General features: G+C 36.2%; 1 protein-coding gene across 1 annotated transcript; it reads right to left on the bottom strand.

Moving 5' to 3' along the window:
* Positions 1-228: 228 nt before the first annotated feature.
* Positions 229-4,021, bottom strand: LOC109813916 (uncharacterized). The gene is made up of 5 exons (XM_083064147.1): positions 3,536-4,021; positions 3,133-3,404; positions 2,805-2,980; positions 2,296-2,609; positions 229-2,241 (listed from the first exon to the last, which is right to left on the bottom strand). The coding sequence occupies exons 1-5, from the start codon at positions 4,019-4,021 to the stop codon at positions 229-231; spliced, it is 3,261 nt and encodes a 1,086-aa protein (XP_082920273.1).
* Positions 4,022-13,723: the final 9,702 nt, after the last annotated feature.

The raw sequence follows: 13,723 nt of genomic DNA on the forward strand, positions 1-13,723 counted from the left end.
TGCGAGGTCAAGGTGGAGTGTGGTCCGTAGCTGTCCCGGCCTCCGAGTACTGGTTGCCAACCGAGCTAACTGATCGGCCCGCTCGTTATGCTCTCTTGGTGTGTGCTTTACTTGGACTTCATCGAAGGCGTTGCGCATTCTTTGGAACAAATGATAGTATTTCAACAAGCTGGTATCTTTCACCTGAAAGTTATCATTTACTTGCTCTGCTACAACCTTCGAATCGGTCTAACATATCACTCGTCTGGCCCCGATCTCTTGTGCAAGTCTTAACCCGGCCAATAGTGCCTCGTATTCGGCCTGGTTGTTTGATGCTTTAAATGCAAATCGCAAAGATTGCTCAAGATTTACTCCCGCTGGTCCCTCAAGGATTATACCTGCTCCACTTCCTTGATTGTTTGAAGAGCCATCCACGTGCATCGTCCACAAGTCACTCACGAATTGCCCTTTCGGTTGCAATTCGTTGACGAAATCCACCAAGTATTGAGACTTGATCGACCCTCGTGGCTCAAAACTAATGTCAAATTCTGATAGCTCAATAGACCAAGCCATCATCCTTCCTGCTAATTCTGGTTTACGCAACACCTTGGCTATTGGGCAGTCAGTTCGGATAACGACACGGTGACTCTGAAAATATTGCCTGAGGCGCCGAGCGGTGTGGACAAGTCCAAGTGCCACTTTTTCTAGAAGCTGATATCTTGTCTCAGCCTCCTGTAACATGCGACTGATAAAATAGATTGGTTGTTGTCCCTCTTTCTCTTGAATTAGAATGGCGCTGATTGCGTCATTTGATACGCACAAATAGACCACCATTGGTACCTCGGGATCGGGTTTGGAAAGAATAGGTGGTGAGCCGAGGCGCTCCTTTAAAGTCTGGAAAGCCTCCTCGCACTCGATAGACCATTCGAACTTATTTACCTTTCTCAACAAACCAACAATGGGTTTGGCTAATTCGGCTAGACAGGGAAGGAACCTTGATAAAGCTGTAAGGCGTCCTGCTAATTTCTGAACTTCCTTGAGGTTTTGGGGACTTACCATGTTGACAATTGCCATGCATTTATCAGGATTGGCCTCGATACCCCTTGCCGACAACATAAAGCCGAGAAATTTTCCTCCTGATACACCGAACACACACTTTTCCAGGTTCAAGCGCATGTCGTATCGGCGCAATTGCTGGAATACCTCCGAAAGATCGGCCACGTGGTTGGAAATGTCGTGGGATTTAACGACCATGTCGTCGACATATACCTCCATGCTTCTACCAAGTTGGTGTCGGAAAACTTTATTCATCAACCGCTGATAGGTTGCACCTGCATTTTTTAATCCGAAAGGAATTACCTGATAGCAATAGTTGGCCGAATCAGTTATAAAGGCCGTTTTTTCCTCATCTCGGGGATGCATGCGAATTTGATTGTATCCCGAATAAGCATCAAGAAAAGTGAGGATCCTGTGTCCGGAGGCTCCGTCAACTAGCCGATCGATATTTGGGAGTGGATAAGCATCTTTTGGGCATGCTTTATTGAGGTTGGTGTAGTCAGTACATATTCTCCATTTTCCGTTTGGTTTTTTTACCATTACCACATTCGTCAACCAAGTGGTGTAGTGAACTTCTTGGATAAATTTGGCTTCGAGCAACTTTGCGACTTCGGTCTCAACTGCAAATTTTTGGTCTGTTCCCATTTTCCTTTTACGCTGGGCGATTGGCCTTGCTTCGGGGCAGATTGACAACTTGTGACACATGACACTTGGGTCTATGCCGGGCATGTCAGACGGTGTCCATGCAAAGAGATCCTTGTTTTTCATTACTATACGGCCCAGGGTGACGCGATCTTCTTCGGATATGTCAGCTCCAATATACGTAACCTGAGTTGACTGAGACCCGAGCTGTAACGGAACTTTCAATTCAATTGGCTCTACACGTTCCTCATCATTCATTCTTGGGTCAAGATCACAAACTGGTTCCTCAACCGGTGCCGAAGGGTTAACAACGTGAACCCTATTGGATTTTGAATTTCTTTCTTCCATGGGAGCTACTCGCAAACTAGCGAAATAACATTCCCGAGCGGCCTTCTGGTCGGCGTGAATTGTGATGATTTTCCCCTTGTCGGATGGAAATTTCATTGCTAGGTGCGGAGTTGATACGATTGCGCCTAGCATGTTCAATGATGGTCGATCGAGGAGAATGTTATAAGATGTGTTAGCATCTACCACAATATATTTTACTTGAATTTCCCTGCTTTCCTGTTCGTCAAAACAAAAACGAGTGAAAAGTTTAATATATCCTTTGGTGCTTACCCTCTCTTCTGCAAAACCGACCAAAGGATTGTCATAAGGGATTAACTCTCTCTCGGAGATACCCAACTGCTTAAAGGTATTCCAATACAAAATATCTGCCGAACTGCCTTGGTCGACCAGCGTTTTCTTGACTATACAATTGTGAATTTCCACACTGATCACCATTGGATCGTCTTGTACCGGATCAATGCCTTGAAAATCGGTGTCAGTGAAAGTTATTGTTGGCAATCGCCGGGAAGGTTGCCTATCAACAACATTGACCGATAGAATGGCTCTTAGGTGTCTTTTTTGGGCTGAAGATGTTGAACCTCCACCTGCAAATCCACCCGCAATTGTATTAATGACCTTCCTACGGGAAGGTGTCGAATCATCTTTCCTTTCTTGCGACCTGCTTCTCTCGCGCCGAGGTCTATCAGAACGATCCTACCTATGCCGGTCATGGTGTCGAGGCTGGTATGACGAGCGGGGATGAGATGACCCTGGCCGATCCACAAAATTATGCAACTTGCCTTGTTTAATCAAATCTTCAATTTTATCTTTCAAGGCAGCACATTCTTCGGTGGAGTGTCCGCGATTGCGGTGATACCTACATGCTTTGCTGGTATCAGCGCGTGGTGGGGTGGAAGCTCTCTTTAGGACCGCCAACACTTCTGCTGCCAAAGCTTGTTCAAGTACTGTGGCCCAGCTTACAATAAGAGGAGTATAATGGGAGTACTTGGGACCTCGCACAGGCGGTCCCGAAGAGCTATTTCTTTGCCTCGCCCCCTGTATGTCTGTTCTGGCTTCTCGGGCTTAATTGACTGTTCAGCTCAGGCTTGATTTCGAAATTCTGCCAACTCTTCCATCTGCATGTATTTATCGGCCCGCCTTCGTAGGTCGTTCATGTCCGAAGGAGGCTTCTTGCAAATGTTGTTGACAAATGGTCCGGGCTTCAATGTCGTTGTAAGGTGATGGAGCGCTACAGCTGGGTTGAGGTCTCGGATCTCCAAGGTTGCCTTGTTGAACCGATCCATGAAGGCCCGAAGAGATTCCTTTTTGTCTTGTCGAAGGCCGACAAGAGATAGAGACGTCAGACTGTGAGGGCGGCTCGTTGCGAATTGAATGGTGAACTGGGATGACAAAGTGTTGAAGGAATCGATGGAATTGGGAGGGAGCCGCGTAAACCAACTCAATGCCCTACCTTTGAGTGATATGGAAAAATCCGACACAAGGCAGCATCGTTCGTTGTGCTCAGCGTTACCTGTGTCAAGAAAACATCAAGATGTTCATCAGGATCAGTGGTACCATCATATTTATCAATAGGCAAAGATTTCCAGTTATCCATCAGCGGAAGTTGCATGATAGTAGGGGTGAAGGGGTGACGATGCGTTCCAATGGTTGCCAAATCTGTTGGCCGACCGACGATTGGTTGGGCTGAGGGTAGCTTTTCGGGTGCTACGGAGGCATGTGGGGCCGAGGTGTGCACTTCGTGGGATTGATAGGACCCCTGAGTTTGCATGTTGGTTGCCTGAGTAGGCTTCCACGACGGATCTTGATGTTTGAGTGCCTCATTCTCGGCTCTTAATGCCGAAAGCTCCTTCGCGTCCTTCTCCCGTTGTTGTTTCATCGCGGCCATCTCCTGTTTCAACAGACGGACGGTTTCAGAAAGATCGGTCTCGTCTACAACCTCGATGTGTTCCTCCTCGTGCTGATGATCTGTCGTGTTCGTTCTCCTTGTTATCGCCATTGTTTCGCTCAGTTAATCTTCACAAACGTCTCAGTTTGGCCCCACGGTGGGCGCCAAATGTACCTGTCTGATGGGCACACTAAGTCTTCTAGTAGTCCAAAGGCCGAACGAGAGCTCCGATCCAATAAGCTGGTGAAGGGGTTGGTACCTGCAAAAGGCACTCCAACGCTCAAGTCAGGACAAGCTCGAATATCTAGGATAATTAATGAACAGTGACGTTACCTTTTGACCTGAGCTATTTATACTGACATTTATGGGCCCTGGACCCCATGGGCCTTGCAACATATTTACCGTATTAGGTAATACACTTTAATCGGCTAATTAACCCCTAATCTCTGATTAAGAATACCAAGTGATGATAGGCCGATCCAGGTGACCGATTGACGTTCGGCTACCTGGTCCTGCCATTCGGCGGCCGATAAGGTGGTGGCCGAACCCTCCTACCTGTACATGAATAAAGTTCACCCTTCGAACATTTTGATACACTTGTATGTGTAAAACTTGAACTCGAGATCACCGGATAAAATATAACAACCGTTTCACCATCCTTCCATTATGTTTATCCAAAAAAAAAAAAACCCACTAATTTACATGCAATACAGGGTTCGAAGAGCATTGGCACAATTTTTTTAAAAAAAGTATTGTTGTGGCACCGCATTTTCAAGGATACAATTTTAAAAAATACTGAAAAATGACATTTTTGTGTTTTTAAATTTGAGTTTTTTTTAAATATATATTTAAAGGCAAATTTTCCAAAAACCTTCGGAATTGAATCTGAAACGTTGATGGAATATAACATAATATGAGATCATTAATGAATAAATAAATCGTGGTGGTTATTATAACTTTAATTTCTGATATAGCTCTGCAAAAATTATTTGTAGCAGTATTCATTATGTTTCATTATATACGTGAGTAACCAAAATGAAAAGACTTGGCAATATAAGAATGTAGAGAAAACAGCATAGGATCACGTGTCATGCGCTGCGTGGACGAAGCCATATAATATATAGTTAGTTTGGTTGGTAAGGTAGTTTAATAAGACATAACAAGTTGTCAATGTTCTAATTCACAGTTCACAAAGCGATGGCGTTTCAGCATTTGGGAGACGAGACGAACCCTAATTTTGAAGATCAATGGAAACCAGAACTTGAGGCCACGGCATGATAATAGACAGAGTTTGGAAAGGGAATAAAATCAGATTTTTAGGGTCTCCAATAATGTGATATATAATTAATATATATATTCATGTGTTATCTTAAGCTTCTAGATTTTATTCTTTGGCCTTTTCAACCCCACAAAAAGCATGGTGCTGTGGATTTAGGTTTCTTTAAGGCATCACCAAAGGTCGTGCAATGGCCGGTGCAATTTCCAAACTTTCTTCCGAGACAAATGCTATAAAAAATGAGGGCATGAACATTCTATATGCGACGTGTCGAACGAATGGGAGCGTTACGATTGGCGGAATCTATGGCTAAGATAAAGTGAGTGTTGTTAATGTGTTTAATCGGCTTTGTTCAGGTAATCTGTTGGATTAATCTCGTGTACGATCCTTCGATTAATTTTATGTACGATATCACAGCTAGGGTCTTAGCTTTTTCGTCGATATTATTGTCCCCGTCATGCAAATGCATATGTGGTAACCATTATCTCACACATTCTTTAACTTATTTATATATATATATTAGTAGGGAAAGAGATATTTCGTGCATCTTAATTATCTTTAAAAAATAAAAATAATAAAGTGAGTAGTGAGTAGTTATGAAGAATTTGGATTCTCTCCTTGTTTACGGTAGAATTTGTTTTAAGGATTCTTTTTACTCGGACTAGCACAATCAATGTTTCAATTTAGATATGTTAACGTTCTTATGTATTTGGAACACAGTGCAAAGAACAGAGACAAAGTGGAAACTTTCAAGAATTGCTTGTCTCTAAATATTCTTTAAGTATTATCAAGCAATAGTGTTCATGTATGTAAATACTTAAATGCACCGAATGAACAACACGTATATTAGCAATGCAAATCATAGTTCATTTCGTACAATGGTCAAATTACATTACACATGAAAACATATTGATCAAAGTATATGAATACACTACGTGATTAAACGAAGAACAAGAAGACTATTCTACTTCTACTCCTAAAAAGAGAAAATAAAAGTGGTCGAGAGTCAGTCATACCCAAAAACGATCTTGTGCACGAGAGCCATATGTGTGTGTAGGCAGAGAATGCTTCAGAAGCTAATTCAAGTATGAGTTTTTCCGACCTTTGTTAAGGTGCGTAGTACTTGTATTTATAGAATTAATTAGGGGCAGTTAATTTCGTGCACGTACATCATTAGGGGATAACCGCTGCCCACTATGCTCACCACGTGGTTTTAACTTGTAACTTCTCATAACCGCTTATCTCACGTAAATTAACTTCTCGACCCAGTCGTTAACTCTCCTTGTATGACCGTAAGTACTTTGCACTATGTTACTACTTTTCGAGCACATCGAATGTCCCATTTCAAACAATTACCCATTCGTTCATTGGTAGACGCGTGCCTTTATAATCTCTTTCGAGGAATCTTGCAAATATTTCGACTCGTTCGTCTTCGAGTTGCCCCAACACTCCTGCAATTTTTTCTCTCTAGCCTCTCTCCTGCAATATTAATAGTCATTAGATATATCTAATGGTTCAAATTTAATCATTTAAGAAGTTACATTAATTATAAGATTAAATTTGAGTCATTAGATATATTTTATGGCTATTAATGTTGCAGGAGAGAGGCTGGAGAGAGAAAATTGCAGGAGAGGATCTAAATTCAGTTATGAAAAAATGCGAGAAAATTATTAATTTGTTGAAATTTGAAAGAAAAAAAAATAAGAGAAGAAATGATGGAATGGGTAGTTATAAGATTATGAAGAGGTTACTTATAGTGTAAAAAAGACATTAAAAACTCTTAATTTTTGAATTTTTCCTAAGCAATTGAAGGGATTTAATTATTCAATTGAAAGTGAAAACTAAAAACGGTTGCAAAAAGGAGTATCCTTTTTATATATTGTTATAGATTATAACATGAAGTCTATTAGATTGTGTCGCCATGAAGTATAATTTTTTTTGACACTCGTTATATCATTATGTTTCTCTCTCTCTTTTTAATTTTAAAAACCATTTTGGTGAGTAATGGAAGAAAACTATTTATAAATGACTTTTGGTCTTAACTCTTAGGTTAGGTAAAATATGTTGATATACTAGAAAAAATCCTTAGTTAAAGCTAAGGGACTTATGTGTCCTAGCTCCTCTTTTAGGTGTTAATTTTTCAACCTAATTTATTAGCATTATTAAGAGTCTAGGTCAAAGGTCTTATAAACACTCCTCTCTTAACTACTAATTATGTCTTATCAAACATCAAAACAGATAACTCATGTGGAACAACGTATATAATGTCAATAGACTTGAATTTAGAACATTAGCTTTACAAGTAAAACCTATATCACTCTTGTCTCAAAGTTTTGATTACCAACATATTTTGATATATCAAAAAATTTCATATTATTTAGAAATTAAGACTAACGATAATTTATAAATACTTTTTTAAAATAAAATTATAATAATTAAATAAAAATCATAATAAATAATATATCGAATAACCTTAATAAATATATTAAGTTTGATGTCAAAACAATATATTACGTGTGATATATTTAAGTTATAACCTACCATAAATAGTCAAACACTTAATGCGGGAATTGATTCTTCATTCTCTTTGATTACATTAATACAAAAAGTATGTACATAGATGATAACGTTAGGGATTTAATATTAGTATTATTGACTTATTGTACCTTTGTCTTTTATTCAATAGGTTAGAGAAGGAGAGTTTCACTCACAGCTGGAGAAAAGGGCAAAGATATTTTTGCCACACATTAACAAGTTTTTTTTTTTTTTTTTGGAGTGCGATATATAGAAATTCATGGCAATGTCAATTCCGTATGAAGTTGTACTTCGTCGCTGTCAATGAGTTGGAAGATAATATGCATCTCATAAAAATAACTTTCATTTAGTTATTTTGATTAATTATAAAATAGCTTTTAATTGATTAATTATATGGAGGATTTTACTTGACCGTACCTAAAATTTAAGCTCTGATTATGTTGTTAAGATAATATATTCTTGTGCGTTTTAATACGTTTATATAGTATCAAAGCACTAGATAAAAGGAAGACAGAAAAGAGACTGATAAAAACAAATGAATCCTTTTGCAGAATAAAGTAATTAAAAGGTAAGATGGTGTTCGAAAGAGAAAAATAAAATTGACATGTCCTTTAACCAATCATGACATATGTTTGTATGATAAAAAAACAATCTCTTTCAAGCATGACTATATTACTATACAACATCGAGAAATTCCAAAAAAAAAAAAAAAACATTATAAAAGTATCATAAAAAGTATATCCAAAGCTCATGTACCAAAGATCGTTAGTTTTACTAGTATTCCGTTTTAAGATTTTAATTTCAAGTTTTAAATTTAATAAAGAATATGATCTTGCATTAGGTAACTTTAATACAATTAAGATTTTGAAAAAATTAGTCTTTAACAAAGTTGAAAAATATGTGAGTAAATTTTATGATCACATGTAATTTCATAGAATTCATCATTCAAGAGAATTACATTTAAAAGATCTTAGATAAATATTTATCATTATTTTCTATAATGTAAAGTTTTTTTTTTACACCGACAACTAAACATATATTTTAATAGTATTATGTCATTTGCTTATTTAATGAACTAAAAATAAAATAAATAAAATAATTTAAAAGATATGATTGGTTGTTAGTGTAAAAATTTTTACATTGATAATGTAATGTATGAATGATTAACTCATATAAAATTTCTAATAAGTTATTATTTCTTCTCTTCTTTCATTTAATTGGTCTCTCTATGATAATATGGAAACCTCTTTTAAGTTCTCATAATTTCCTCCTTAAAAATAGATTTTGTGAAGAAGTGTAAAAGAAACTCTTGAAAGAGAGAGGAAGAAAGAAATTGTACTAATTAGTAAAAAAAACTTAACTTTCATAACCTCCTTTAAATTCCATTTTTTAAATTATTTTCCTTTAATACCAAAATCACCCTTTAATGAAGTAAAAAAGATAAAATTAATTTTAATAATTTAAAAATAATCTTCAATAATTTTTAATATATTTTAAGTTTAATAATCATTACATTAAACATTTTTTCATTAAAAACCATTCTTTAAATACATTAGTCAACATTAGATTAAATAATCTAACAAAATATACTCCCAATAATACTATGTGTCAAAAAAAAAATTTCAAAGCTAATGTTAAAAAAGATTATGACCGATAATGCAACGATACGAAAGAAGTCGTCCTTTAAGAACTCTTAGTTAAATAAGTTATTTTGCAATTGGTTAGATCATATGGTCCACAACCATACAATAATCCCCTTCCCCACCGAGCCCCTGCTTAAACTTGGGTCCAAATGTTACCAACATGAATGCTTAATTTGATTATAATTTGAAATCATGATTTTCTTCAAAGAAAAAGTAATTGTTTTTTTAGGTTGTTTAAAATACATTTTTAAAATTAACTAGTAATTACATACATATATAAGAATGATCCACTTACTCCAAAAATAAATATCGATAGATTTACTTAACTTAATAACTCATGTTTTATAAAATTTTAATAATTCAACAACTAAATTAAAAATTCTTAATGTATAGATTAAGTTTATATATAAAGGTAAAAAACAATTAAAAATCATATGATATTTCGTTATATAGATTTAAATCAACGTATAAAATAATTTTATGATTATATATTAATTTAAATTAATAAAATAAAGTGTCAAATAATTTTTTATATTTTTTTAATTTGTAAATTTGATCTATGCATTCAAAACTTTTCATTTAACGGTTGAATTGTTAAAATTTGATGTAAAACATGAATTATTGAATGAAATAAATCTATCGAAACTTATTCTTGAAGTAAGCAAATCCTTCTTTATATACATACATATATATATATATATATATAAGAGTGTATTTGGGAAGTTGTGAAAATTAGATTATTTTAATAATTAATTATATGAATTATTGACTTTTTCTTATAATCAATTATAATCAAAATGAAATTTTGTTTGGGTAAGTGGGATGAAAATCAATTTTAAAATATTTAATTTTATTTGGATATAACTACAAAAATTAGTTTTTATAATAAATCAACTTAAAAGGAAAAAAAGTTGAAAAATAATCATAAGTTTCGAATTTTTAGCTTCACAAAACCAGCTTATTTTTCAAGAGAAATATTGTTTACAAATTTAAACTATTATCCCAAACACAATTTTTCTTTCTAAACACCTTTTCTTTTCAACAAAACAATTGAAATTGGAGATTTAATTTCTCCTACCCCTAGTGTTTGGAAAAAGTTATAAAATATTACTTGTGTCCCTAATTATAAGATTTTTTAAACTAAATTAGGTTCTTTAAGAAAATTAGTTAATTTAGTTAATTAAGAACATTAAAATTGTCAATAATTTAAACGAAAATTTTAAAATTAAACTTCACTCTTCCCACCTAATTAATTAATGTTTGAAAGAAACATATATTTATATGTCTATTTATCTTCTCAAATTCTAATAAGAGAGAAATAGTTTTTATCCAATTAATTTTATGCATTTATTATCTTTTGTCTCAACAAATTTTAATTAAATAAGGGTGTACTTGTTGAGAAATATTTTTCCAAAGTCTTCAATTCAAAGTTTTTGGTCCTCGATCCTCGATTTTCAAGATTGCAAACGATGATTATACATGTAAAAAGGACTTTGATGTCAAATTTAGAGAGTGTTTAGAGTATTAAAGTGTATTTTTAAGAGTAAAACCATACCTTTTGAAGGTAAAATGACATATATAGATGATAAAACATTACTGATAAATATTTGGTCATTTAAGTGGATTCAAGACCTTTCATTATTATGTACACTTGGACCTTTTTTTCTTCAAAGCTTTATTACAGAGAAATGTGTCTGCAAGATTGAGAATTCCTTGGCCTACTGAATGCTATATTCGATCTAGATAAGTTCTATAGAATATAATGCAAGGTCAAGAACTAGTGAGTTCTCAACATGGGAATCTAGGACCTATCCGATACATAAGCCCCACAAGTCTTTAACTCCTGGGAAAAAAGTTTAATGTGTTATTATCTAAAATAATTTGTCTCCTGCCTTTAAATTTTAAAGTAGTCACCTTCTAAATACGACACCATTTTAGTGGTCGCATCAAGCATAATGATGGTATGCTAAAGGCCTTATGATCTCATAGGTGTGGAATATTTCGAAAACATGGAGTATTACATTTATCTCTTCGATTGATCTTGAAGGGATCTAACAATTCAGAAAGATGCAATGCTTCATCTCTTGGAGCCCTCCTCATCTATGAATATGGTCTCTTAGCCCTCAGAAGGATTCACCTACAATCTCCAACTTAATTATGAATACTCTAAGCACTAGTCCTTCCTTTCGCATGACTAAAGAGTCCAAGAGTTGAGTACTGATCAAGTATGCCTTCCTTTCCTTCTTTTTATGAATTATAGTAATAGCGTAGAGTCTCCCTTCTTAGGCAAGATAGAAGTGAACATTATTTTCAGCTCTTCTTCTTCCTCCTTATTTTCCCATGAAAACTCCACATCCCAAAAATCCAATTCCTCCCTATCTACTAGCACTCCTAGTGCTATGACAGCCCCCTTAAGGTAGAGCCTCCCCAACCAACTATCAAGATACCTCGAATAGTTGAGGGTGCTTTGGTCGAGAATAGAGCGATAAGTCCTAGTAGAATGGCCCCTTTGGTAGACAATTTTGACTTGATGTTGATCCTCAACCCCAAAGTTAGGTTTGTTATGGCAGTCGGGGAGTACTCAGGTTGGGTCTATGACAAAGTCTTTGAGTACTCCTCTAAATTTATTGACAAAACTTTGTTAATTCACTTCCTTAATAACACCAACATCATCCATTTTGGGTGTGACAATCTTGTCAAAGCTTAGAGGCTCTTAGAAGAGGAAAGGGTATGCCAAAAAGTCGATGATGATGAAGCATGCTTCTTCTTCATGTACAAATGCCACTTCAAGCCATTAAATGTTTGGCTGCTCTTTGATGCCTCCACCACTAGGGTGCTATCAATCCTTAATGTAGCCCTGATACAACTTCCCCTAATAGTTAGGCCCTCTTGCAAGCATTCTGGTTCATTTGCGAGAACTTGGATATAACACCAACTCCCGCCATCTTCCTACATTTTTACGAGCCCAAGCTTGGAATCATTTTTAGCTACTTGTCCTTAATTAGCAAGGCCTATAGGGTGTTGTTTGAGCCTTATATCACCTCCTTCATTTGCATATACTTTGCAGTCATTCTAAGACGTTCCTTCATAGAAAAGGTTGACTTATTATGCAAACTATCCAGAAAAAGACTCGACCTTAAAGCTGTCAACATCTGGTGTAGGCAACTTTCTCGATCAAATTAGGAATTTTGAAAGTCACCGTCTCAAACCTATCCATGAAGGCCTTGAGAAACTCATCCTTACTTTCCTTAACACTGACAATGGCAGTTGAGGTCATAGCATGAGATCGACTAGTACCAAACTATGTAGTAAACTCAGAGACTAGTACTCGGAAGAAGTTGACCAAATGGGATGGAAGATGAGTGAGTCACTTTAGAGCAACTCCTTTCAAAGAGGTACAAAATAGTCCGCTCATGATTGTGCCAATACTTGTGAGCATGCTAACTTGAAAGACATATAGGTTAACATAATCATTAGGATCAGAGGTCCTATCATACTTATTCAATCCCAAATTCTTCCATCCCCTTGGAAGAGGGATCTCCATGATCTCATCAATAAAAGGGGTGCTTGTGGAACTCTTCTTGTATAGCAGCAAAGTGAGGTATTGAAGTGTTCAGCTAATACGGATGTTTGTGACAATGTCCTAATTGATTGAAGTACCTCAATTACCAATATTTCGAAAGGGAAAATGGAATTACCTAAAAAGTCAAATGAGCTTGGTTGCCAAGTGGGGTTGATGCTAGGAGTAATAATTTTGGTGATTGTCTATGATTGCTCGATCAACTATTGTAGTTCAGAATCCTACTACTTGAGGAGGCCTATCTCCTCCTCATATCGCTTATGTTGTTGCTTACTCTGTTTGCACCATTGGTGCAACTCCCTCTACAAGTTGGTCAATATATGGATATTATCTACTACTTCGAGATTCTTAATGGGTGATCCTCCTACTCCAACCATCTGTGTTCTAATTAGTAGAGTCCATAGGAATAAGTTTTCTATGGCCCCATGGTGGATGCCAAATGCACTTGCTGAGAAGTATCCATCCAAAGTCTTCAATTCAAAGTCCTTAGTCCTTGGTCCCCAGTCTTCAAGATTGCAAACAATGGTTGTACATGCAAAAAGTACTTTGATGTCTAAGTTAGCGAGTGTTCAAAGTATTTAGGTGTATTTTTTTAAGAGTAAAAGTGTACCTTCTTAAGGTGAAATGCAAGCGCGCACACACACACACACGTACGCACGCACGTACACACACACACACACGCACACACACACGCGCACGCACGCACGCACACACACACACACACATATGTGTGCGTGTGTGTGTGAGAGAAAATGTTACCATTAAAGGTTCAGTCATTT

This window comes from Cajanus cajan, chromosome 9, assembly GCF_000230855.2.
Source record: "Cajanus cajan strain Asha chromosome 9, NIPB_CcT2T_4, whole genome shotgun sequence".
In the NCBI taxonomy this organism is placed as follows: Eukaryota; Viridiplantae; Streptophyta; class Magnoliopsida; order Fabales; family Fabaceae; genus Cajanus; species Cajanus cajan.

What these genes read in the sequence shown, in the direction of transcription:
- LOC109813916 (XM_083064147.1), bottom strand. Translation starts at nt 4,021, where the DNA reads ATGGCGATAACAAGGAGAACGAACACGACAGATCATCAGCACGAGGAG. An exon ending in TTGATGTTTTCTTGACACAG is followed by an intron (nt 3,405 to 3,535) that starts GTAACGCTGAGC and finishes TTGTCATCCCAG; the next exon opens with TTCACCATTCAATTCGCAAC. An exon ending in TGAAGATTTGATTAAACAAG is followed by an intron (nt 2,610 to 2,804) that starts GCAAGTTGCATA and finishes GTGGATTTGCAG; the next exon opens with GTGGAGGTTCAACATCTTCA.